Here is a 27886-nt window from a genome sequence, read left to right as displayed (position 1 = left end):
TTTTTATTTTTTTTTTTTTTTTTTTTTTTTTTTTTTTTTTTTTTCTTAAGGTCCCTGTTCCCTGCTTCCTGTGCCAATCTCATGTTAATCCTCTGTGGAGACTCACCAGGTTTAAAAGGACTGTGTTCGAAAGTATTCCATAACCACAATTATTGTTTAAGGACACATCTGCATCCAAAAGATGGGTGTTCACCTGGAATGCCTTCAGTTACCACACTTACCAGAACCGCTTGTGTCATGCCTGTCAGAAAGATGTGTTTAGGTCTAGACACCTAGGTCTGTACTCAAACTGTGACGTCACCATGTGTATGTTTTAGTTTCCTACACAAAATACAGAGATAATTAGAAGTAAAGCTATCCAGAATCAGAAAATATTCTGTGAAAAAAGTCCTCTCAGGATTCTTCACTGTCTAATATATTGCCAGGTAAGGAAGCTTATCTCAGCTACTCTGAATTTACTTGAAAATGGGTAATCATTGAAGTCAGCACATCCGAATAATTCTAAATTTTAAAATTAACACCAGTGTCTAGAAGTACTTTGCACTGTATTTCCAAATGTCTCCAATGTTGTAATGACTTTGGTGATAGATTCACTTGTGTTATTGTGTTTGTGCCGCTCCAGAATTTTTATTTGTGATATTAAATGTGTTGCTGTTGTAAAAGAATGATGATTTTTTTTTAGATGATTGGAGTCATCTGGAATTTCCTACCTGACTTTTTACTTTTAAGTACAGGGGTCTATATTGCTCATCTGTATACATAATTGTTCTCGAACAGACTGTGCCCTGAACAATGAATTTCTTATGTTCATTTCCAGGTGAAGACCCTGAAACTAGAAGAATGCGTACAGTCAAGAACATAGCAGATCTGAGGCAGAACTTGGAAGAGACAATGTCCAGTCTTCGTGGGACCCAGATAAGTCACAGGTATCTCATAGGTCTTCCTATCTCTGGCCAGATAAAGAAAGACTACAATGCAACATTTGACTCCTCTTACGATGATAGAGAAGAAATTTGGTATTGTTTACTCTTTTATTCCAGTTGTACATGGCAATCACTTATCAATAACCTTCAAGCTGAGCTGTCAGGTATTTTGTTCTTCTTTCCATTCTGTCTTCTCTAGAATGTACTTGTTAGACCGAATTAGCTGGTCAACTATGACTAGTTCTAGTGGGGTGCTTTTCATGTCTTCCATTCCTTTGGAAGAAGCTGGTAGGGATTCATGGAAGCATGACCACAGCTAACTTCCTGCACTGGTCTGAGAAACTTAAGATGGGTGAAAATCAGTGCATATCTTGTCAAGAAACAAAACTGTGTTAATCTAAAAATGTAGCAGTGGCCTTTCTTTTGAAAGCAACCACCTCTAATAAATGTGACTTCCCACATTTTGACATCTGCACAGATGACCACAGAATCATAAAATGAATCTACGTACCATTCACATTCACGAAACTGATGAGCTTCCAGCCAGGGACACTCAGCTCTAGCCTTTTCTGTCACCGCACCTTGTTCTATGGCCTTAGTGAACCAGAGTATAATTATCTCTCAATTTTGTTTGGCAGCACCCTGGAGACAACATTTGATAGCACTGTCACAACTGAAGTAAATGGAAGGACCATCCCCAACCTGACAAGCCGGCCTACTCCCATGACCTGGAGATTGGGTCAGGCGTGTCCTCGTCTACAGGCTGGAGATGCCCCTTCCATGGGCGCTGGATACCCTCGAAGCGGCACCAGTCGGTTCATCCACACAGACCCTTCCAGGTTCATGTACACAACACCTCTGCGCAGAGCTGCAGTTTCCCGTCTGGGAAACATGTCACAAATAGATATGAGCGAGAAAGCAAGCAGTGACCTGGATGTGTCTTCTGAGGTGGATGTTGGTGGATACATGAGCGATGGCGACATCCTTGGGAAGAGTCTGAGAGCTGATGACATCAACAGCGGGTAAGTAACCCTGAGCACAGCACCGTTGTTGGTCAGGGTGGGTATGTGAGGAGGTCGCACATTCCCAGGCATTCTGAGGTTGCCGAAGACCATCAGAAAACAGACGTTTACATTGCGAGTCACAAACGTAGCAAAATTGCAGTTCTGAAGAAGAAACAAAAATAATATTATGGCTGTAATATTATTATTACAACATAGGGAAGTGTATTAAAGGGTCACAGCATTAGGAAGGTTGAGAGCCACTGCTCTAGAGAAATACATGTGTCCTGTATTTTTCACACTAGTCTTACATGTTCCTAAGTAACAGATTTTATAGTTGCTTAGGGTGTGGGAAGGAGACAGAAGGAGTTTTGCTGAACCGCTTGAGTTTCTGTTTTTGGTTTGGCTGCTTCTAACAGCTTTAAGGAACAAATAACTTGTGGCATTGTTCAATCATGAATATCCAATTTAAATTGCAGAGAAAAATCATTTCAGAGCTGAAGGATTTTTAAGGTTTTAATACATTTTATTTATTTATGTTTTGTGTGTGTGTGTATGGGAATGTGTACACAGTGATGAAGATGTGGAGCTAAAAGGGCAGCTTGAAGCAGTCAGTTATCTCCTTCTACCATGGTGACACCAAAGACCTAACTCAGATCATCAGGTCTGGCAGTAGATTCCTTTATCCTTCGAGCTATCTCTTTAGCCCCAGAGTGGAAAGTTTAGATTGATTTACTTATTCTCGATTGGTGGTTTCAGACTTTAAAATATTATAGTCTTAATGCAGCCAGTCCTGCTGAGGCCTGCTAAGCTATGGTCACATGGAAGGGGAGGAGGATCGCCACTATCAGTGGACTAGGGGAGGGGCATGGAAGGAGAAGGAGGGAGGGAGGGAGGATAGGATTGGGAGGATATGAGGGAGGGAGGCTACAGCTGGGATGCAAAGTGGATGAATTGTAATAATTAAAAAAATGAAAATAAAAGATAATAAATTTTTACACAAAGGTAAAAGTCTTTTACCAGCACCAGCTTCAGAGCAGCATCAGATTTCTGTACAGTGTGGGCAAGAAAAAGCAAGGTGTTCAAAAACCCCAAGGAAAGAAAGATGAATTTAGAATTCCACAAAGAGTCAAAACAGCCACCTTAGTGTGAAGGTGTAATTATGACATTGCCCATGCAGTGTTGGACGAGAAGCTCTTTGAGACTGCAGCCATTCCATTGAAACAAGAGGCTACACCACAGAAGAAGGCTAAAGGCAATGTGCAACACAGAGGAGAGGTCAAGTCCCAGATAAGAACCAAACAGCAGACACAACTGTTCACACCAAAGATAAAGGGCAAATCCCATGAGAGGAGATTCAGAAGGAGAGGATGGGGCAATGAAAAGAAGGAGCTGAGAGTATGAAGTACTTCTGGCCACTTATGGTTCTCTCAGGAGCTAGAGAAACAAAAATCAACAGAAGCAGCAATCATCCAATCCAGGGAAAAGAGAAAGCTAAATTAGAAGAAACAGTCACACCTTGCTGTGACAGTGTTCACATAACCGTGATGGTAGAAACACTTAGAGTGGTCGGAAGACTAATCAGCAGTGATTTTACATCACTTACAGTTACTTTAACTATGAAATTAAAAGTGTAATACTATAAAAACAATATTACATTCTCTTTTTTCTATTATACTCCAAACATATATTGTGAGTCTAAAATCATTAAGGCGTTTTGGTAACTTAAACTACTTGGTTTAGTCAGAGGATGAGCTGAACGTTGAAAACAATAGAACGTTCTATTAAAACTAACCCTGGATAGTGAGATGGCTCAGAAGGTAAAAGCACTTTCCAACAAGTCTTGGTGACCGCAGTTCAATAGCTGGTGTTTTGATGGACAAGAGAACTCACTCCTACAAGTTGCCCTCTGGTCTGCACACATATGCTATGAAATGTGCACACACACGCACAAGTGCACACACAGAGGCAGGGAGAACAGATGCATAGAATAATAAAACAACACTATTCTTGTGATGGCACTTACATTTTGAATCCTTCCTATTATCTACCTTTTCTCTTTCTCACTTCTACATTCCTGTATCCCTTCATCCCTTTTTTTAGTTTTTCCAATAATAGGTCTCATTTTGTAGCCTCAGATTTCCTGACACTGACGCTGACCTCATGACAATCTCCGTACCTTTGCTTCCTGGGTGCTGGGATTAAAAGTATGTTATAACCCTCAAAACATTGCCTCTGTTGACTCACTAGGCCTCACCCATTCAGCCACTGGGAAGAAGCATTTAAAACAGGAGCCTTGACTATAGCTGGGGTACAAATTGAATAAATTGTAATGATTAAAAATAAAAAATAAAAAACCCCTGAGCCTTGGGAGATAGCTCAGAATCTATCCATCCAATATTAATGTGCAATGCTTCCCCTAGTATTAGTAGAATAATTGAAGAACGCTTTATATCCAAAATCAAAGGACACCCACGGTATAATGTGCATGTGATTTCAAATCATCTATAGAGCCTAGAGTTCTGAGTAAGGGGAACATATGAAACTCAGATGTGATAGAGTGAGGAAAGCACATATATTATGTTTCCTGTGTTAAATAGCCATAGGCGAGGCAAATACTTTTCAAAAGAAAATTTATAAAAGTTTGAAGATGAACATGGAAGATTTAATCCATTTAGTAAGCTTACCAAAGTATTATTTTCATAACCAAAGGATATTGGGTTATATGCCATTGGAAAACATTTCTCTCGACTTATAAGCATAGAATAGGATCACTTAAAAATGAGATGTGAGAACTAGGGCTATTGTGGCATGCCTTGAAGTCATGATGCAAAGAGGTTGTGCTGTATACTATATTCAGGGGAACCACTACGCAGAGATTGTGGATATAAATAAGATATGGAATTGATGACTTGGGAGAGACGAGTTTAGGGAAACCAGATGAGTGATGTGAGAGCCCTGAAGCTAAATTTCAGGAGCTATTGTAAGACTCAGGCACAAGGTCACCTGTCCAAAGGTATGGGGATAGCATTGGTAGTAATGAGGAGAAGAAAGTGTTTAAAGAGCACCGAGACAATAGAAACAATGATGAAATATTCTTCAGGGAATGGAAGAGTTGCAGAAACAAAGAGACTCGACTTACGTAGGTTATAAGCACAGGAAACAGTAGTACGCCATTTGAGAAAATTGAATGGAAGAGAGCTGAACTTCTGCTGAGTTTTGAGAGTTTGAAACACAGACTAAAACACACACGAGGATGCAAAGTTTGTAGAAAATGCAAAATGATCTTGGGGTAAAAATAGAAAACATATATCCCATCTCAATACAGAATACTGGAAATTGTGGGCCTGAACTCTAGAGGGGAAAGAATTCAGAGGAAAGAAATGTAATAAACTACGTTGGGAGCGGGTGTACATACATGTATATATTTATATGATTGCATATGAACAAACGTGTGTATCACAAAGTTTATAAAGTTTCTGTTGAGTTTGTCTTGTGTGCTAAACATCATCCTGGGCACTGAAAATTTACAGTTATAAACAATAGGCACACAGTGCTTAACCACATGGAACTCATAAACATCTACAAAAAGTGCTCATGTTTTCAATGAGTTAATACTACACAAAGAACACATATGCATGCATGTTTTTATACACAGCTATGTATGTATATATATATATATATATATATATATATATATATATACATACACAACTGTGTTCTGCATATGATAAATGTTATAAGCACCCCAACACGCAGGACCTTTCTACATTTTTCAGGCTTCTAAGTATATTAACACTTATTCATACTCAGAGAAATCTCAAAATCTTGATACTATAGTGAAGAAACTTATTCGTCTTTCATGTAAAACTGTCCTGGTGTTTTCTTTCATTAAATTTTACCATTTATTTTGTGTGTGAGCACGTGTGCATGTCTGTAGGTAAACGCATCCCATGGTGCACATGTGGAGGTCAGAGGAGTACTTACTGGAGTTGGGTTCTTTCCTATCACCAATGTGAGACCAGGGAGTCCAGCTCAGGTCCTTGCGCTTGATGAGCAGATGCCTTTATCCCCTGAGTCAGTATCACTGACTTTTTCCTTCAGCATTTTGATCTTCACCTGGGGAATGTAAACCACAGTCATTTAGAGGATAGGAAATTAGATAATTCTGCTCCTGTCCCATCAGGTTTCCAGTATCACCCTAACCACTACCATTCATCAGGCAAATAGCAACAGAGATGAAAAAAGTACAATGGGAAAGTATTTTAGTGAAGCCTGAAAATTTCGTAATTGACTTCTGCTTACACTCATGCCAAGGAGCCTTTGTGGCCGCAGCTACCTCCAAGAGGCAAGAAAACCTGGCTCAGCTGTGTGCTTTGGATGAAAAGGAAATTCATTTGAAGACAGCTTGCTGTCACCCCTACTGAGTCGCCTACTGAGGGAAAAGCGATGTTTCCAGATCCTTGTCCTACTTGACTTGTTCCATTTTTCATTTGGAGCGTAATTCAGACTTCGGGTCTCTTTTGTCTTCATCAGTCTTCCTCTGGAAGTCTGTTATGTGTGCGTCATTGATCTACATGTTTTATGCATGAAAATTATCTCACAAGTTCACTGGAAGATAGTCAGCATTTTGCTCTTCCCTGTAATAGAGGAGATGAGTTTGAAAGCTCTTTGCTTTATGGTGTAGAGGAGACTGGCTTTTAAAGAATCACATAGACATGTTCTCTAGGTGAGAGGTGACTACTTGTGCTCTACATGGGACATGGCTGGTCTCAACCAGAGGTTGATGGGCAGATGTTGTGTTGAGGACCACTTGCTGGAGTGTGTAGAATGTCACTGTTGATATGTCAACATAGAATTTAAGTGCAGGACGGAGGAGAAGATCAGAGATATCCCGAGAAAGTTTTAATTTGACAGTACTTTCTTTAAGTTGTATGAAAATTGTTTCTGCATCACATTGAAAAAAAAATGAATCACAAATTTGCTTTCTATTCACAAATTTTCAAGTACATTTTGCTGATTAAAGGAACAAAATGCTTAATAGGCAATATAAAAAGGAAATGTTTAATTTAGCTTTTTCATGACGCCACAAGGAATGACATGAGGACATTGCAAATGGGAATGAAATTGCATTTTTCATGCACTCTGGATAGAAATGGTAAAATTACTTAGTTGGCATTCTTGGAACTCAAAATTTCTTGAAGCCTGCAGAGGCTTAACTTAGATGTCTCCTTTTGAAATTACTTCCCACACTTGGGAATACGAAGCTGTCAGTAATTAGGAATGAGTCAGAAGAAGGGACGCATTCCCATAATCAGCTGAAACAGTACATTTAGGAAGCAAAAAAAGACAAGTTGAGAGGAAAGTTACATATCTTAATTGAGTGGAAATTGTACTTATCTTTGGATACCACAGTGGTAAATAGTTTATGCACATGCGACTGAATGTTAAAATTGTACTTAAGTCATTTGACCCAAACATGAAAAAACTAAGAATTCTGAGGAACAAAAAAATTAAAAATAATGTGAAGTGATACGTACTTTCGTTCACCTATATGTCTCCCTCAATTCCCTTAGAACTTGTGATGACTGGCGTAGGAGCAGCAACTGCAAGGCGCTAGGACCTGAAAGTGTCTTTCTTGTGAAGCCACATGTTCCCTATACTGGCTTTTTCTCCAATTTTATATTCAAGATACTAGGCATTTGTGTTAATGTAGAAACTTTCATAGAACAAATAATTGTAACACAGCCCTATTCCATTATAGGCAATACTCTTCATATCTTCCCCATCTCTCTCTCTCTCTTTCACACACACACACACACACACACATACATACACAAACACACCACAAATGTATGTACACTTCTATACACACACACACACACACACACACACACACACACATATATATATTATCATGCATTTTATCTTTATTGTTCCTATCTCAACATACCTAGAAGGTAGCTTATCATTGCTATCATTTCCCCTTTGCACTGACATACTTGAGTCATAGATAATTGAAATGCTTTCAGAGTCCACATAGCTAGTACCTTGCAGCACTATGGGTAGAGAATTAAGTTTCACAGTGTGACAATAAGGTTGAAAATCATAAAAACCAACTCCAAGATTTTAAAAGCAAGAGTTAGTGGATTAGGCCTGTAGTCCTAGGACTCAGGAAGCTGAGGCAGGAGGTTTGTCATGAGATAAAGGTACTCTGGATTACATAGTGAGCTCTAAGTTTGCCAGGGATGCAGAATGAGAACCTATAAATGGATGAATGAATGAGCTATACATATTTAACCTATACAATAATGCCACAGATGATTTCTTTTTGAAATTTTATTATTTTAATTAGTATACAAAGTCACTAGTTTTCTCATGACATTTTTGCGCATATTTAGAATTGGTAGATGCCCTTCCATTTCCACCTGTACCTCCTTTCTAACTTTCTGCTTAGGCCGCTGCAATTGTACCCTTGCATGCCAGTCATTGCATTCCATTTGCGTAACTCATATATTCTATTGTTCTCCACACACCAATTTTCTGTCATTTCTTGTGGTTATTTCTAGTGCTGCTGGAGTCCTACTAAGAAAGCTCTTACCTCTTCATGTAGTTTGAAGACTTTCTCAATTTTTCGCTCTAGACATTTCAACAACTAAGATTTTACATTTATTTACTTAGTGTGTGTCTGTGGTGTGTGTGTGCGCATGGGGGTGCATGTCTATGTTGGTGGGCATGTGAAACTCAGAGACAGACCGTTTTCTCTCCTTCTTCCATGTTGGATGCAAGGTTTAGGCCTTAGCAGCTTTATCACCATCTTTCTGGCTCACATTTATGTTTTAAATTAACGTCTTTGATCCATTTTGAGTGGATTATTATAAAGGGTGAATAACATAACTCCATTCTTCCAGTGGCTATCCAAGTTTTTAATTATTTTGCATTTCATTACTTTTTTGAGAATTTCATTTTTATTAATTCTTTGAGATTTGAACTTATTTTGAGAGATTTTTATGCAACGTGCTTTGGTCATGCTCTCCGTCCCTCCTCCAATTCTAGTCTACCCATCCAACTTTGTGTTCATTCTTTGGGCAATCTTCCAAGATCATTTTTTTTTCATGTTCTGTTCTGCTTTATTCACAGTAGCTTGGAAATGCAATCAATCTAAATACATATACACTAATAAAATAATAAAGGGGTAACCAGATATGTTACATATATACAATGGAACATTCAGCTATAAAACAGGAAATTATGAATTTTGTAGGCAAATAGGTGGAATTGGGGAAAAATTATATGTTGGTAACCCAGCTCATATGTATATACCTGCTTCAAATCTTTAGATTGTATTTTTTTTATTTTTTATTGTTTGTTATTATTATTTACATTTTATCAACTCTGCATCCCAGCTGCATCCCACTCCCCCATTCCCTCCCTACCCCACCCTCCCTCCCTCAGCTTCTCCCTGCCCCTTTCCAAGTCCACGGACTGGGGAGGACCTCCTCCCCTTTCGTCTGGCCCTGTTTTATCAGGTATCTTCAGGGATGGCTGAGAAGTCCTCCTCTGTGGCCTAGCAGAACTTCTCTTCCCTTCGGGGGTGGGGAGGTTAAAGAGCCTGCCATTGAGTTCCTGTCAGAGATAGTCCCTGTTCCCCCTACTATGCGAAACCAATTGGTTATTGAGCTACCACGAGCTTCGTCCGAGTAAAAGTTCTAGTTTATATAGATTGTGTCTTTAATGTCAAGTACCTGCAGAAGCCAGGAAACGAAAAAAAGTAACAAGGCAGGAGAGATAACCTACAGAGAGAGGGGCGGGGTGTTAAAAGTTGGAGCATCTGAGTTCTTCATCCTTAAAATGGAGATAGCTTTGTTGATACATGTACATGACTTAAAATAGTTCCTAGAAACATATGGAGCATTTAATACATTTTGGTTATGATTTTATGATAGTGACCAAGTTGTGGTATAACTCTTACTTAGTCAATAAATTGATTTTAATTCTAGTAAAGTTTCATTAATCCTATGGCCCTTAAGTAGAAAAAAAAAAAAGAAGCCAATTTAACCAATGAAATTACCTTGCTCTTATTTAGTAAGAGATATATGATTCTTAGACTTGTTAAAAATATTGATAAGAAAAAAAAAGTTTTATAAAAGGCTACTGAATATTGATTCTTTAAATAAAACTGAAAATAAGTTTTACTTTTTTTCTGATGAGCATATTTATATATAAAGTGACTTACTAGAGTCTGTTTTGAGCAGTTATTGAAAATTTACAATACAGTGGAGTTATTAAGTCATGGGGCTTTTTTTTGGTTAATGTGTTTGCAATTCTTTTCAGGTACATGACAGATGGTGGGCTCAGCCTCTATTCTAGAAGTCTGAACCGAGTCCCAGACACCACAACTTCCCGGGATGTCACAGCAAGGGGAGTTCACGATGTGACAATGGATGCAGACAGGTAATTCCATCAGCATATAAGATGCTGATGTGCAGAAAGTCATTTCACAAAGAAGGTCACAAGAGATTTGCTGTGTAAACTACAACTTCTATTTTTGTAGATTTTTTTTTTTTAGAAAAGGCAGTTTTGTTTGCTAGACCATACTAGGTCTGTACTACCGAAAAAAAAAAATGGACAGTAGAAAACACTTAAAATTTCAGTATCTATAAGAGAAAATTTAACAGTGTATACTTGTTTTCCTAATTTGAAAAAACAAACATTATTGATGTTTTTCCATCAATTCAAATGCATTTGGATTTACCTGGAGGCAAATTGAAAGAGTATAAAAATGTATTTCAAACCATCAATTACAATAAGTACAATAAGCTTGATGCTTCTCCTGAGAGCACTTTGAAGACAAGCTTTTGCTTTAGGCTAACATCTTGTACTCCATTATCTCGAGCTTCTTGAGGGTGTGTATGTATATGTGTGTATGCATGTGTTTCAGACAGTGTTTTTATTTTTACAGGAACTGTTCTGTTGACTTTTATCATTATTATTTGAGATCAGCATCTAAGTCAACTAACTCATTTATATTTCTGATCCTGATTTATTCTTTCATTCCAAATTTTTAGTTTATTGAGCAAAAAGACAGTTCCCATTTTTATAATTATATATTAGTACATAGATTAGTTCTTTAATTGAGTATTTATGATGAATATATTAAAACTTCACCTGTCCACATTCTGAAATAAGATTGTGCACAATTTATTGTATTTTTTACAGCTATTCCCAAAAGGCAGGTAATGACTTTCTATACTAGTTTTCAGTATCATTTCTGACTCGGACCCCATCAATGCCTTAATCATCTTAAACAGAAGATTAGTCTTAGCTCTCATCTGATATAACCATCATCCCAGTCTGTATAGTCTCTTTGTGTATTTGTGGCATACATGCTTGTGTGTAAATGGGAAGTGTGTAACTCTGTGGTAAAATATTTTCTTCCCTCTCCAATCTGAATTTCTTTTTAAATATATGACCACTGACTTTTGCACTAACTTCATTCCTAACACCAGGACTTTCACCCATCTTTTGAACAATCTAAACTAATTTATAACTCAGAGCTTTGTCTTGCTACTTTTGTGTTTGGTACAACATTTGGCTTTTTGCCTTGCAGTCTCAGTTCAAGGTCATGTTCTTGGAGAAGTGTTATCACAGTAAATCAGGTACACTTCTTCCTAAACAAGATCTATATTTCTTACAATAGGTAGCCATTGGTGCAAATAATGTGACAATCATCATACATTGAGGTTTTAACAGGAGCTGTTTTGGTGAATGAACATGGGTAACCTATTCACTCAGTGTCTGTATTCTATTAGGCTAACAGTAGGGCCCTCTTTGGGTGGTGAGTGAATGAAATGAGGCAAGAGCTCAGCCACTTCGAGAATATTATGGAGAGGGAATGAATTATGAGGGAGGAGACAAAGATTAAGGGAAAGACATTCAAAGTATGAGCTACATATTAACTCTGTGTGTGTATTGCTACTTTACAGTGGAAAATGAAAAAGGTAATGGTATTGTGATAGAAGAACCCAGAAATCAATATAAAAGTGACTTTGGGTTGAAAAACAATTGAGTAATTTCAGACCAACAGATAGGGCCAAACAAGTATCTAAGAAATTTGGGCCTCCAAAAATATCGAGCTTCCCCTCCTGCAAGAGTATAGATCTGGACCAAAGTACCACTTGAGAACAGATTAGAGATGTAATTTCTAGACGCACCCAAGGCAAACAGAATCAGAGGGTCTGGATATGGACGTAGTGACCTGACGTTCATCTAACTCTCCATGTACTCCAATGTACAGGATGCAAAGAACCATTATCTAGAAATGACAAGTGGATGCTGCGCCTACCGTAACATGGACATTTAAACTTACAAGTGCATCTCAAAGCAAAGAGAATAGGAAGTGTTAATACAGGCCAATGACAACAACTTTAAGTTAGAACAAATAATGGCTTGTAACACCTGGGAGAAATTGTATGTGAAATTCAGCTTTGGTGATTATTTAACAGGTTATTTTTTTTTGAAAAAAAAAATCTTAGTTTAAGGAGATAAAATAACACATTGCTATGTATAAGTTATATAATAATAGTGTCATTGTAGTGGGATTTTTTTTTCCAGAAGAGATGAGGGTTCTGTTTTATTATAGATTAATCCTGAAGCTATTTTAAAACTCTGTGTCAAGGAAAGGAATCAAGATGGGTATCAATTAGATGAATGTCCTAAAATAATGTAGTTATGTCTAGCTCTCTGTTAAGATTCCTGTTGTTTTGGGAAGCTTTCTTAGTTGTGCAGCCTGTTAAAAATATGAAAAGAAAGTACAGATAAAAGATATCATTTTTGTTTGTAATCAACCGAGAGAAATTAGTAGAGTTGAGATCCCAAAAAAAAATCTCCTTTTCTGATTTGTCTTAACTTTTTTTTTTTTTCATTCAGACATCTGAAATCTTGCATAGTGAGAGATACGAGAATAACAGTGAGGAAACACACACACACGCATGCATGCACGATTATGGGTGCATGTGTTTGTGCGCGCACACACAGATAATAAAGCAGTGACGAAGCCACTGGATTCCATCTTCTCGTCATTCTCTTCTGCTCACTTTCAAAGCACACCTATGCTTCTACGCGCTGTTCATCTTCCCCTTGTGCAATCATCTCATTATACATTACTTGTTTGTTTTGCCTGTAGAATGTGAGATTCTTGAATGCAGGCTGACCCTTGTTTTTGCATCCCCAGTGCCTGCCAAAAACTGAGGGAATTCAATAAGTATTTCTCCAATAAATCATACAATGACCATATCTGCTTATAAGATGGAGAAATGTGGCTTTAATATGAAAACAAATCCTGACCAAAAAAAAAAAACCATATTATTTAAAGAGTTTCTTGACACTATGGAGAATAATAAAAACACTGAAAAATCCTTCTGTGTAAGTTACACTGTTTTTTTCCAATCCGTGGTATCTTTATATTTCTTAGGTTTTATAAGTAGCTTACTATAGAGTAAAATACACTGAAATAACAGCTGACCCATCTGACTGTAACAGCAGATTCTATTTATCATCTATCTATCTATCTATCTATCTATCTATCTATCTATCTATCATCTATCATCTATCTGTCTATCTATCTGATGTGTCTGAGTGTTTGGTCTGCATGCATGTCAATGCACGACAGGGAAAACAGGCAAGAAAAGAGCATCAGATACCTTGGAACTGGAATTACAGATGGCTGTGAGCCCCATATGGGTGGTGGGACTTGAACTCAGGTCTTTTGGAAGAAAAACAAGTGTTGATCTTCTTGTAAGGTTCCTTTCCCTACCAGGTCCTTCCATCTCTTCCCAACACTCCCACAAGACCCCCAGAGTTCCTCCTCATGCTTGACTGCCTACATCAGACAGAGGTCTGATATCTGAAATATACCAAGAACTTAAGAAATCAAACACCAACAAATCAAATAATCCAATTAAAATGGGGTACAGAGTTAAACCGAGAATTCACAAAAGAAGAATATTGAATGGCTGAGAAGCACTTAAAGAAATGTTCAATGTCCTTAGCCATTAGTAAAATACAAATCAAAATGACTCTAAGATTCCATCTTACACCAGACAGAATGGATAAGATCAAAAACTCAAATGACAGAACATGCTGGAGAGGATGTGGAGAAAGGGGGACACTCCTCCATTGCTGGTGGGAATGCAAACTTGTATAACCTCCCTGGAAATCAATTGGGTGTTTTCTCAGAACACTGGGAATAGCGCTACCTCAAGAGCCAGCTATACCATGCCTGGGCATATGTTCCACCACACAACAAGGACATTTGTTCAGATATGTTCATAGCAGCTTTATTCATAATGGACAGAAACTGGAAACAACCCAGATGACCCTCACCCAAAGAATGGATACAGAAATTGTGTTACATTTATACAATGGAATACTACAGTTATTAAAAACAAAGAAATAATGAAATTTTCAGGCAAATGGATGGAACTAGAAAAGATCATCCAGATCTTTCTGAGTAACCCAGACCCAGAAAGTCGTGCATGGTATGTACCACTTATAAGTGGACATTAGACCTATAGTACAGGATCATCATACTATAAATCCACAGACCCAAAGAAGCTAAGTAACAAAGAAGGCCCAGGGGATTGTGCCAGAATGTCACTCAGAAGGGGAAATAGAATAGACAATAGAAGTGGATGAAGAAAGGAATCTGGGCAGGGGATAGAATGGGGAGGGCAACAAGGGTGGGATTCAGATATGGGGAGGTGAAAGGGCTTGGAACAAAATTACAGTTATGAAGTAGCAATGAAAACAATTTTATGGTTTGATTTCATCACAGCATGAGGAACTAACCGTATTAAAGGGCCACAGTATGAAAAGGCTGAGAACCACTGTGTTATTCTTCAGTTTAGTGTTTTCAGGGCACTCTTGAATGTGCTAGCTAACAAGTGGTTCTGATTCTTGTGCTAGTTCTTGGGTTCTTGACTGCCTGTTGGGTGCATTGTTCATTCTAGATATGATAGTTTTTGCTTCATCTTGTATCTTCTTATATTTTATTTTGTCACGTTCAGTTGTTGTTGTTATTTCTTAGAAACCTATTCTTTTCTAATGAAAGACAGAGAGGGAGTAGATCTGGAGGGGATGGAAGATAAGGAGAAACAGAGAGGACTACAGAGAGGGGAAACCATACTCAGGATGTGCTGCATGAGAAAAGAATCTATTTTCAATAAAAGGAGAAAAGAAGAGGGAGGAGGACAAGCCATTAATTGGAGAGTGAGTGTGGAGCGACAGAACAGGTAGAAATGACAAGAAATAAAGGGTGTACGTTGTAGGAGGATGTAGAGTGCCTGGTTATTTGAGTAGTAAATGATAAGACTATTTTTCCCATTTTAATAATTTTTAAACATGAAAGCGAAAGCGCACACTGACATCATTGATTTTTAAAATGAGTCCTCTTGAACCAGTGTAAGCGATACAGCCAGCGATGCTGCTGCTGTGCAGAACGTGAGGTTGCCAGTTGGGAGTCAGTGTGAAAAACTATTCTCTCACTCTCCAAGTTAACGTTAATGCAAACAGCACAGACCCAAGGTCAGTGTCAACAGGTGAGCCCTTCTCAGAAGAGCTGGCCTTAAGCTCGCCTAAGGCTTATTTTGGTAGTAATTAAAATGTGTTAAATGAGACTGTGTGTATCAACAGTATGGACACCAATGTCACCTTTTAATTTCTATGTGGAATGAGAAAACAAGGCCTGTATGTGCATCTTTGACATCTAAACAATAAATACAGAAGGGAGGGAAAGGCAGCTGTATTATAAAGAGTGAGGAACAACCAAAATAAGGGAAACATCAGAAATGGAGAAAAGAGGGAATGGAAAACAATGTCAGATACTATGAAGAGAAGACTTTTCGGCATTATGTCTTTCTTTTTTCCTTTCATTGATGGCTCATTCTTTATAGGTTTTAGAAGGCCAAATATAACACAGGTATACACATGGACTGCAATCTTCATTCAGTGTGCAACAGCAATAATGATCATTTAGTGCTAATAGGAGTAGACATTTTGTACATATATCAAATAATTATTTTCATTAATTCTTTCAGAATTTCTTTTTTATAATTTTTATTTTTTATATTAATCACAGGTTATTTACTTTGTATCCCAGACATAGCCCCTTCCCTCATCCCCTCCCAATCCTACCGTTCCTCCCTTATATCCTCCCTGCTCCTTTCCAAGTCCACTGCTAGGGAAGGTCCTCCTCCCCTTCAATCTGACCCTAGCTTATCAGGTATCTTCAGGACTGGCTACAATGTCCTCCTCTGTGGCCTAGCAAGGCTGCTTCTCTCTCGGGGGTGGGGAGGGGAGGTCAAAGAGCCAGCCATTGAGTCCATACAATGCATTTTCATCATATTAACCACCAACTATCTCTCTGAAACTCTTCCCAGATCTACCTGTACCTCATGTCTTCTTTAAAAAAAAAAAAGTAAGATCCCATCAGCTGCAATTTGTGTTGTTCATATACTTTCAAGTAGTGGGCCATCCACTGGGGAGAGCTTGATTGTCATGCCACCCTGAACACACGCAATCTTGTCTGATTTTGGAAGCTAAGCAGGGCCGGGCCTGGTTAGTACTTGGATTGGAGATATTTATGTCCAGTAACCTTATCTAACCTAGTTTCCATAAAGTGGTAAAGGGAAATGCTAGGTGATTGAAAAAGGAAAAGAAAATGGGAAGTGAGAAGGTAGAAACTATGAAGGAAAGGGTGAAGCTCATGCAAACAGAAGTAAGGGCCAGAGCCAGATCAAAGTGAACACAAAGTCCTCAGTGGAGATGTTTGCTAAGTTGCTCTGCTCTATCTGAGAGATTGATTCTGCTACCTTTTCCTCGTTGGGAAACATCTTTTTTTTTTTTTAATTTTATTTTTCTCATTAGTTACATTTTGTTAATTCTGTATCCCAGCTGTATCCCTCATTCCCTCCCCAGTCCCACCCTCCCTCCCTCATCTCCTTCCTGCCCCTTTCCAAGTCCACTGATAGGGGAGGACCTCCTCCCCTTTCATATGACTCCGTTTCAGATATTTTCAGGACTGGCTGCAAAGTCCTCCTCTGTGGCCTAACAGTACTGCTCCTACCTTGGGAGGTGGGGAGGTCAAAGAGCCAGTCATTAAATTCCTGTTAGAAATAGTCCTTGTTCCCCTTACTATGGGAAATAGTCCTTGTTCCCCTTACTATTGGGAAACATCTTAACAGAGGAAAGATTTGATTTGGTTTATAGTTCCAGAGTGTCCCTTCTGTCTTGGCAGTGACGGTATGACAGAGCCGTTTATTATGGCAGGAAAGAAAGAACAGAGACATGAGAAATGAACAGCACTAAAGGCGTATCTCCCACCCCCAGCTGTATTCTTTCACAACTCTCCAGTAATGCATCATGTAACTCCACAAAGGAATTAACTCATGGATAAGGTCAGAATCCTCAGGATCTAAGTTATCCTGGCAAAGCCCTCAAAGACATAGCCACAAGTGTGCTTCATAATGCCTTGTCCCTTAATCTAGTCAGATTGACAGTACTAACCATGACAGGGAAGCAAGAATCTGAGCACGCATATGGCATTTCTAGACAAACTAGGGCAGTGTTTCTCAACCTGTGGGTCATGATCCCTTTGGGGGTAGCATGGCAGATATCTTGCATATCAGATATTTACAGCACTATTCATAACACTAGCCAAATTACAGTTACGAAATAGCAATAAAATAATTTTATGGCTTGGGGTTAGCATAATATGAGGAACTGTATTAATGCTCACAGCATTATGAAGGCTGAGAACCACTGAACTAAGGGTGGTTCATATGTAATATTCTAAAAGAAATTTTGGAAAGAGATTATAGCTCTTCTATAGATTTGATACCTATACTCCCTCCCTTAATATTTGGATGTTGGGCCTTGGGAAGACATTAGGCCATGAGAATAAAATCTTTATAATGTATTTATTTCCCTAGTATAGCAGATCCACAGATATTACGGTCATTTTTACAAAACTATTGTTTCTCTGTTTTTCTCTTAACCCAGCTATCACAGAAGTAAGTGAGACTCATATTTGTTTAACAATAAGCTTCACAACAAAATAACTGAGCAGGTATTACTCAATTCTTAACCCTCTAAGCTAATTTGGCTTCTTCCCAGCATAAATCCAGAGGTACTGGTACTTTGAAGCTTTTCTGATCAAGCTCCTTGTTGATGTCACCTGACCTCTCCTCATGGCTTAATCTCCTGCTTCCTCTCTAACTCCTCCTCCCCTGGCTGGCAGGATGTCCAGCCCTGTTTTCAGCCCTGTTTTCTACCCTGTTTAGCAACTGGCTCTAAGCTGCTTTATTGGCATACTGGGGGGCCATTGGAGAGCAGTGTTTACATGACATTGAGAGGGGAGATTCTCAGAACAAGGATTGAAACCAGATATGGGGGGGAGGGGAACAGATATCAGCATTTGAATTACACAATAATTTTATGTCTACACACAGAGAACTAGCTCTCTCCTTCAGTGTGAGGTTACAGCAAAACAATCACAAAGAGATAAATAAATAATGGCTATCTGTGAAGCAGGAAGCAAGACCTCACCAAACACCATTATCTACTGGCTCAGAGAGTTCTGGTCTTTCAACCTCTGCAACTGAGAAAAATGTTTATGGTATTTCAAAGTCACTGAGACCATGGTATTTTGTTGTAGAAGTCTGGCAAAATAAGCATGGTGTAGCTGTCTGAGAGAGCTACCTCTGAAATAGAAAAGGTGCTGTTAATGTTAGTATAGATGGTTGGGGAAAAAGCTGGAATTTCTAATTCTGTTTCTCTGTACAAACCCAAATCATACTGACATTAAAGTCAGAATACTGAGAAATCAGTCCGAATTTACAATTATAACTGAATATCAATGAAAGTGTTAAATATAAAACCTTTTCAGAGAGATAGTGAAAGCTTAGTTAAAATGATATCAATGTCATTGAGATCAAATTTACATGACAAAATTACCCATATTCAATGTACACTTCAGTGACTTTTAGTAACTATACACAAACACTATCCACTATCCATATCTATTTGTACAGCATTCCCCTATTCCAGAAAGATTCCAAATATATACTGCCACCAACTTCGACTCAGATACTCAATCTTATTCAACCAATCTTGTATTTTAGGTCTCCACAGAATTGCCTTTCAGTATATTTTGCATGAAGTGTACAATACTTTGCCTGTTCTTTCCTTCACTAATCAGCCTACTGGGGTTCAGGAATGTAGTATATGTCGCTAGTTTATTCTTTATTTCCTAGCGATGTAGTAAATGGGTATTTTATGGTATACTATGTTATTTATTCACCAATAGGTGAACAATTTAATTATTTCCATACTCCAACTGTTTAGGATAATGCTGCTATAGAGACTCATGGGTAAGCTGGTATTGGGAATGTGTTTTATTTCTCCCTGATTGATACCTAGATATTTAATGTCTAGGTTTTATGATAAATTTGTTTAATTAAAAAAAAATCTGTCTTCCAAATTGCCACATGGAGTCATTCATGTCAGTAATGTATGATAATTCCAGTTTTCTTTTATAAGCACTTTTCATAGATTCATACCTTCCTTATTGAAATGTTTATTTCAATCTTTTGGGCATTAGGAATTAAGATATATATCTTCTATTTGGTGAGTTTTGAAACTTTTCAAAACTATATTTTCTATGCAAGCTCTTTACAAGAGTGATAACGAGTTAATAACTTTTCTATTCCTTGTTTTAAGGACACAAAGTGCAAAATCTTAAATTTAAATGTTTGTACTTTATTCTTCATGGTACTAAGGATTATTTACATAATTTATGGCTAACAATTAGTACTTGAAACAATTAGGCTGTAGTAAATTCAAGAGTGGACGTGCTTTCTGATGACTTACTCAGTGGCTTGTGTAGAGGAGAAGAAAATGTGCATAATTAAATTCATCCAGAATTGACAATTGGCTGATTGAATCTAATAAGTTATTCTCTTGTTTTGGGCTTGTTTGTCTAATTTGTTGCTTGGCTTGAGAGACAGGGTCTTGAGACATAACCTAGGTTAGCCTTGGACTCCCTTAGCCAGTCTCAGCTGTCTTGAGTTATTGAGTTTGCAGGCATATGTCACCTGGGTGTAAACTGAATTGAGATTGAAGAGGAGCACAAAATGCTAATACGCCATGAGACAAGAGTTTCTAAAATATGGTGGCTATTTACAGGTTCGTGGGTATGTCTAATAAAAGGATGTAAATGAGATGAGCTGCTAAGCAGCCTCTTCATACAGTAAAGCAAATCTTTCCCAAACAAAGAGAATCATAGGATATTGTAATAAAACTATGTAGAAAACCATACATGAGCATTGGAAGCCTTTGATGTTCCTATATCTGCTCCATGTGGAAAAAATAAAGTCAACGTATTTTTCCTAAGGTGGCAAGCAAATATTTTATGGGTCAGATTCATTATGTTTGCCTTTAGTCTGTGTAAACTTTAAGGACTCATCCAATTCTGTGTTGATTTTCTTTAGCTTAACCACAGAATCGGTATATTCCCATACCATAAGTATTTCTTTCATTAGCTTATTAGCTTTCCGTAATAATTAAAAACAAATAAAAATTTAATCGACTAAAGTGAAAGGAGATAAAGTAAATGTCATTCCTTCCTTTTTCAATCAAATGGTCTGCCTTTTTCTCATAGATCTTCGCTCTAAATAATGAGAATTAAATGAAAAATATTAGGGACATACAAAAGCTATCTAATGCCCTTTCTTCCTCCCTTTTGTACTCTGCTCACATCTCAGGCTTCTGTGTTCATTTTGAACTTCCTCTCCCCCCCGGTTATCAGAGCTGCCTGGTCCCATAGTGAATAAACATCTAAATTTCATGCGAGGCAAAAACCTCTTCTAAAATTAGTTCATGGCACATGTACTGAGATACTGTACTCAGGGGTCTTGCTTGACTTTAGAAGGACATTGGAATGGGATCCCCTTTGTAATGCCAACGCTCTGCACGGTACTATCAACGGTAGATTTAGAGACCATGTGACTCTAGGTTTAGGAAAGATTTGTTTTACTGTATGAAATGTTTATTCGCTATCTATTCAAGGGTGACACTGACAGTGAGACTAGCCTGGGTGACAGATATGCTTTCATTTAAATTTCTTTAGGTATCTTGCAGAATAAAAGAACAAACACAGAACATTGTAAGTGCTACACGACCTCTTTAAAATACCTGTTTGGCAGGCAAAATACCCAGATATAGAAATGAAACAAATTAACCTTGAAATATCAGCTTGGGCCAGGGTGGTGCTGCATGCATCGTTATAATTCCAGCATTTTTTAAATTGGGGATTTTGGAGGGCTGGGGAGGAAGGTTATGAATTAAAGGCCAAACTCTGGTACATGGGCCACTCTAAGGTATCCTGGACTAAATTGTAAAACCTTGTCTCAAAATAGTCTTAATATTAAGATTAGTTGAAACTTCACTTTGCCTTTTTGTAATTGTTTTTCCCAATAAAAGTCATACTCTTAGTGCTGTTGTTTATATAGAATTCTCTACCATATGCTTACAATATAATTTATCATCGAGCCTTTGGAAAATGATAATTAATGATGAGACTAAAATAAAAAGAAGAGTCAGGTTTGTTATAATAAAAATGACACAGAAGACCTGGTTTGTACTGCAAGTTGTTATATTGTTTTATTTTTTTAACTTTTAAAAATTTTTAATTAATTTGTTTATTTATTCACTTTACATCCCAATCGTAGACCCCTCCCTCCTCTCTTCTCAGCCCCCCCTTCCCATGTGTTATATTGTTTAAATACAATACTTTATCTTTGCAATAGACTCATGATGCTTTTATCATTACCTTTTAATAATACTAAATATTATCCACAGTAAGAGTAAATATTAATAAAGAAGAGTTTCAAGATCAAGTAATTTGCATGAAGAACTTGTTAATAAGCCATGATGCCTTTTTTTTGAATCCAGTTCCTGAGTTTTTACTGTTATTTAAAAAAAATTAAATTATATCAAGACTTTCATAATGTCTTAATGACAACTTCCGATTTTTGTGAAAACTTTCCCTGTAATTATAAATATATCTGCTTAAAATGTAAACAGACTTTTCAGATCAGCTTCAAAAAGTGAGTTAACTCAGTATGTGTATATATTCTACACCCACTGAACACTGTCAATAGATAGAAAAACACAAAAGACACATTTTTGTTGTTGTTGTTGTTATTCTTGAGTGCCTAAGGCAGTTGAGATCTCTTTGAGGGTCGAACACCTATAGTGGTCACCTAAAGCCATTGGAAAATACAGATATTTACATTACAATTCATAACAGTGCAAAATTACAACTATTAAGCAGCAAAAATGATAATTTTATGGTTGGAGCCACCATAAAATTATGAGGAACTGTATTAAGGTTACCTCAGCGCAACAAGGGCTGGGAAGCCTGTTTGCAGGAAAGCAAGTTACAGATTTTTGTTCCTTCTCGTAATGTCAGTGATTTGTTTTGAGACAAGGTTTACCTACTTAGCCTAAGCTAGTGCCCAACTTTCGGTCCTCCCATTTTCTCCACCATCATGCTGATATGTCAGGCTTGGGCTGCCATGCCTATGCATTTAGATCTGTGATGATCTTGACATTGAATGTTTGTGGAAATATCTCTGAGAGGTTCAAAGAAGATGCAGAGAGGTGAGGAGGGGTGTGCCTCTTGTGTTTGCAGGCAAATCGTTACGCACTGCTTACAAGAATGGAAAAGCAACTTGGACCTTTAATAGTTAGGATTTTTTTTTTTTTTTTTAACAAAAAGCAGTAAAACTTGAGAGATTGTGTTAGGTAGTTTAACTGTATAATTTTATTTAATAAGTTCCATGAAGACATGAAACTCTTTTTTTCTTTCAAGAACTGGAGGCGAATTCCTTTTTAATGGGCTATCTAATGGGATGAGACGCTGCGATTGTTAAATTGAGGGCCTCTGGCTGGCTCCTGATAAGGCCTATGTTGTCTCCACTGTGGCTGCACAGAGTGGTGGCCGCGATTTATTTATTAGTGTCCTAGGTCCTTCATTCATGTCTTTGCCAGACTTAATTTGTGTTTGAAACGGTTGAAGTTATTTGCAATAAGCTGCCGTGTTTATTTTCAGCATTCACAAAACTCCCATGTGGTTTTTCAGATAAATTGTAAGTGAAAGCCTTTTCATTAAAGATGAGTGCTTAGTTTCTGAGAGAAATTGATGGTTTTGTTCTTTATAAAGTTTCCGTGTGAGTAGCGAAGAAAATTAACATGTGTAAAAGTTCAAAAGGAAATATAAAATAACCCATATCCTCCCAAGGACAACCAAAGCATATTGCTTCAATATGCTTCCCTTGAGCTTACCAACAATGCATCTCTAGTTACATAGGTTAGATATATACATATACATACATACATATACATATACATACCTACAACATGGGTTAATTGTCTTTTTAATACAGTAATGAAATGCCTACGTAACTTTTTTTTAAATAAAAGAAATTAGATTAGCTTACAGTTTTGGATGCTCCAAGCCATCATATTTCCAGGGTTTCAGTTTTTGTGAGGATGCTCTTGACTGTGCCTCATCACGCAAGTGTCAGGAGCAGAGACTTTCCTGAGCAGCATTCACACCTTCACAAGGAAGCCAGGGAGCTGGGTGATGTTATCCTGGGGATTTTATATCAACCTCTTAGCGTACTACGAAGTCTCTCAGGGGTGGCACTGTTGAGGGCGTACCACAGGGTTCTTAAAAGTTCACTTAAGTGCTATGATTCCCAGCTTCTCTCTTATTTAGATCCTATAATCCAAGCAACAGATGTGTGTGTCTCTAGTCAAGACTGTCACTTAGTCTATGTTCACTCCCAAATATGTACTTAAGCATAAGGGCATTTGTATTTGTTTGTTTCATGGTTTTTTTTTTTTGTTGTTGTTGTTGTTATTTGGAAAGAGGGTCTTCATATTTACAAGGAGTCTACTCTCGATCTCTGTACGTGTAGCTCAGGCTAGTCTTGAACTTCCAGCAACCTTTGTGCCCCAGTTTCCTGGTTCCTAGTATTATAGACTGTGTTTCTAAACATAGCTTTGAGATCTTAAAGCCCTATTAGTGGTACACATTTAGGGAAAATACAGCTTTTCTTGGTAGGGTTTGCCATGAATTAGTTTATTAAAAAGGGGCTTAGTTACATATTGCTGCCCCTAACCACACCGGCACACATCCCTTATTCAACCCAAGGTGTCAGACTTCACAATTTGCTTTTATTCAAAGAGTCGCCATGGGTGTTGTGTTCCCTGTGAACTTGCCTTGGAACCGCTTAGAAGGTGCAGTGACCCTTCTCTGTGCTGTGTCACTTACATAATTTACTACCTGCTTGAGGATATGTATATACCTGTCCCTTCTGGAAGCCTGTGTCTTGCCTCAAGGGAGAACCAATTCCAATTCTCCCATGACTCCCAAAGTCATGTATAGTTCCTGGCACAATGCATGCATCTCTTTTTCTGAAATCCCTCTCAACCATATGCATGCTTCCTTGCATAGTAATTAATGCTTATAGTATCAAATACTCTACCTTATACTTAAAGTATTTATTCTACAGCATTTGACTTTAGCTTCTAAGCCTATATCATGGGATCTCTTATACATCATTCAAACTCTTATATTCTAATAAGAGTTTGTTGAAGGAAATAAAAAGGAAAGAAGGAAGAATGTGATGTTTTCTTCTTGTTTTTCTTTTAGAGACAAGGTCTTACTCTGAAGCCTAGGCTAGCTTCAAACTCACCAGGTTCTTGGCTCAGCCTCCCAAGTAGCAAACTACGGGGAAACAGTGTTCCTTTTCCATAGTGAGAGGAAGAATCCACTCCAGACTTTTAGCTACATCTTCATAGTTTCTTCCTCTTTATAAGTATGTTCAAGTTTTGTCTCTTACAAAGACACCAGTCATATTGGATGGACCCTGCTCCCATGTGCTCACTTTTTTTGACTATGTCTCTAAAGACATATTTATTTCCAAATGAGGTCACAGTCTGACTGACCAGTGGTAAGGATTCCCATAGGTGAGTCCTAGGCACTCATAAATTTACCAATGGCATTCATGTTCGTAGGGCACAGCATCAAGGCTTGATTTCTGTTAGAAGATCAAGAGTGTGAGAGTCCCTTCTCATTCTTTCCGTCGATCTGTCATGAAGCCATGGCTTTTTTTTTTTATCATGCATAAGAGCAGACAAACAGACCTACATTGAAGCAAAGTGATCTTCTGAGACCCCGACCCAGCTTTCAAATCACTCGGAAGATTATTATAGAATAGTGTCTGTCTTGTAAATGCCCAGCCATTCTAGAAGCAGAGAAGTAGGATTTGGAGAGGTCCAGTTAAAATAAAAATGTTTTTCATTCTGTCTATGCCTCACAAATATTTTTGCCAGCCTTTAACCATATTGTAGTGCCTGTTCTGTAAATAGATCAGGAAAATACCCTTCCGCAGATAACGCACTTCTGTGTCCATGCAGCATTCAGGGGTTACTGGAAAAGGAAACTGTCACTCTCAGCCCCCAGCTTTGAACATCACTTGCTGTTGGAAGTGTCCTTCCAGGGCTAGTTCCTTCTCAGCATACAGAATTGATTCAATCATTCAGTATTATAGTCAGCGAGAGGGTGGGCTAGTACAGGATTTCAACAGGTCTGTCTTTTTAAATACAAATGCAGTATAGTATTCCAGACAAGAGGACTTAGACTTACACTTTAGATGTTTGAAACTAGCTTTGAAGAATTACCTCATTGTTCTCAATGGCCAAATAATGTGTTTTGAAACAAAGCCTGATATAGTTGTTCTCTGAAGTTTTTTTTTTCCTTATTTTTTTAAAATAATTAAATTATAATTATATCATTCTCCCTTTCCCTTTCCTTCATCCAACAATACCCATGCACCCATTCTCTCTAAAACTGGTGTGCCTTTTTTCTTTGATTACTTTTGCTGTGTGTGTGTGAGAGAGAGAGATGCTAGATCCATTTAGTGTTGTCTGGTAAATATGATTTCAGGGCTGAACACTTTGTGTTGGCTAACCAGTTAGGGTACTCATCCTAGGGAGAGAATAATTCCCCCTCTCTTGGCAGTCATTAATTACTTGTAGTTCTTTGTCTAGGACTGGGTGCTGTGAAAATTCCCCCTCTTTCATTAGCATATCTATTGATGTTGTCATTGTTCAGGTCTTGTTGAGGCAAGGCAATCTCTGAACTTTTATTAATCTGCCATTGATCTGTCTGTTGTCATAACTGAAAATGTTTCATCAGAAAAATTAGGCAGTGCATTTTGTATTTGTTACTTGATATTGATGGTGTCTTCATGAATGATCTCAAATCTTCTTTCAAATGAGTTATGGTGAATATTTGTTTGGAGCTGGGGATGTAAACCAACATTGGAACTTTTGCTCATCATGCTCAAGGGCCTGGGATCAACGGTCTGTGCATTTTTTTAAAAAAGCAAACACATAAGAGAGTTCACTAAATGTGCATTGCACAGTAGAGGCATAGAAGAAAGTACTAGCCAGAGTTAATTTTTTTTTTGAAATAAAAATGAAAAAAGAATTTGCGGTTTCTTTAATTGAAGAATGACTAGGAATGCCAGGTGTGCTGATCCTACCACACGGGAGAAGAATGATTCACAGTAAGAACACTGCAGGAGCTATCAGGCCATCCTGCTTAGCAGCTGGAGGGTCCACCACTCCCATGCTTGTGAGGTGGCTGCTCTCTTCTCTACAATGGTCAGCGAAGGAAGGAAAAATGATATCGACTTCTGTTTAATTGTATGACAGATACCGTGCCAAGTGCTTTTTGATTGTAATCCAAGATACTTTATTCTGTATTTTTCAATGAGGCAGCTGAAGCACAGTGAGGAAAAGCACTTATCATAATACTTTAGTGCTTCATGAGCCTGCAATAGAATGTCAAATCAGAGCCACAGGGGTAAACCTTTCTCATAGGTATTCACATAATGTGAGTAGAGGTATAAAATATAAAGAAGTACACAGGACAGCAGAAACTAGAAAACCAGATTGTAATATCTCCTTGGAAGCTGCAGGAGCAGCAGGCATCTTTGGTTTCTGAAGATCAATAGAACCCTTTTGTAAGATTAAGTTGTCTGTGTGATACAGAGAATGAATCTTAAATTAACTTTCAGCGGTTTATTATTTTGAAGCATGCTTTTAAAATGAATCCCACCTGCGCAAACGTTCTCTGGATGAGAGGCTTAATCACCCCAGCCTGAAGAGTTTCTTTTCTCAGCATTTTTCTTTCATTGTTATTTTAATGACGCCAGCTCATTAACTCAGTGGGTGGAAGTATTGATTATGAAGTTCACATCTTACTTTTTCCCTCGATAGTTTAGTTTCTTTCGAAAATAGATCATAATTCTTGATTGGTTGCTGCTATGGAATTTTGTCAAGATATCTGACCAATTATTCATGGCAAGATAATAGTGTTCCAATTGATTCTACTCATCATAGAGGAGCCTGGACTTTTATCTTCCACTGTGAGTCTGTGTTTCACAGAACACGGTCGTGAGTGTAACCTACTGAGTGGAGTTGATCAGAAAAGAAAACTGCAAGCTCCAGGTATGCTCAGCCTCACCTAGTTATCTCAAACTTGTTTGTTGTATGTCTTCATTTAGTTGAGCACATGTGCCTGACAGCAGCAAATAGACCAATCCAAAATCCTATCAAGGGGCATTTAGGAATCACAAACTGGAGTATGGTGGCTTTTAGAGGTCGTATTCACATGGCAAGCTAAAGGATTTGAGAAACATTGGGAAAAACACAAAAATAGAGCATTGGAATTTTTCTGTCTTAAGAGATAAGCAATACTAGGCTACATGAGCCTATAATGTTTTATGTGAAATATTTAACTACCTTGCAATAATGTCTTTGAGA

At 37.9% G+C, this 27886-nt stretch overlaps 1 protein-coding gene across 2 annotated transcripts in view; it reads left to right on the top strand.

Annotated features, from left to right (window-relative positions):
• Window positions 1-27886, top strand: part of Nav3 (neuron navigator 3) — a 329995-nt gene that overhangs the window by 179952 nt on the left and 122157 nt on the right. For both annotated transcript variants that reach the window (XM_055626040.1, XM_055626039.1), the window contains exons 10-12: window positions 818-926; window positions 1562-1945; window positions 10259-10378. In XM_055626040.1, coding sequence (XP_055482015.1) covers window positions 818-926; window positions 1562-1945; window positions 10259-10378 — 613 coding nt within the window. The remainder of the gene's footprint in view (window positions 1-817; window positions 927-1561; window positions 1946-10258; window positions 10379-27886) is intronic.

This window comes from Psammomys obesus, unplaced genomic scaffold (assembly GCF_907164565.1).
Source record: "Psammomys obesus unplaced genomic scaffold, mPsaObe1.curated_primary_1811, whole genome shotgun sequence".
Taxonomy (NCBI): domain Eukaryota; kingdom Metazoa; phylum Chordata; class Mammalia; order Rodentia; family Muridae; genus Psammomys; species Psammomys obesus.
Note: the sequence above shows the minus strand (reverse complement) of the source record. Positions and strands in the feature narration are given on the sequence as shown.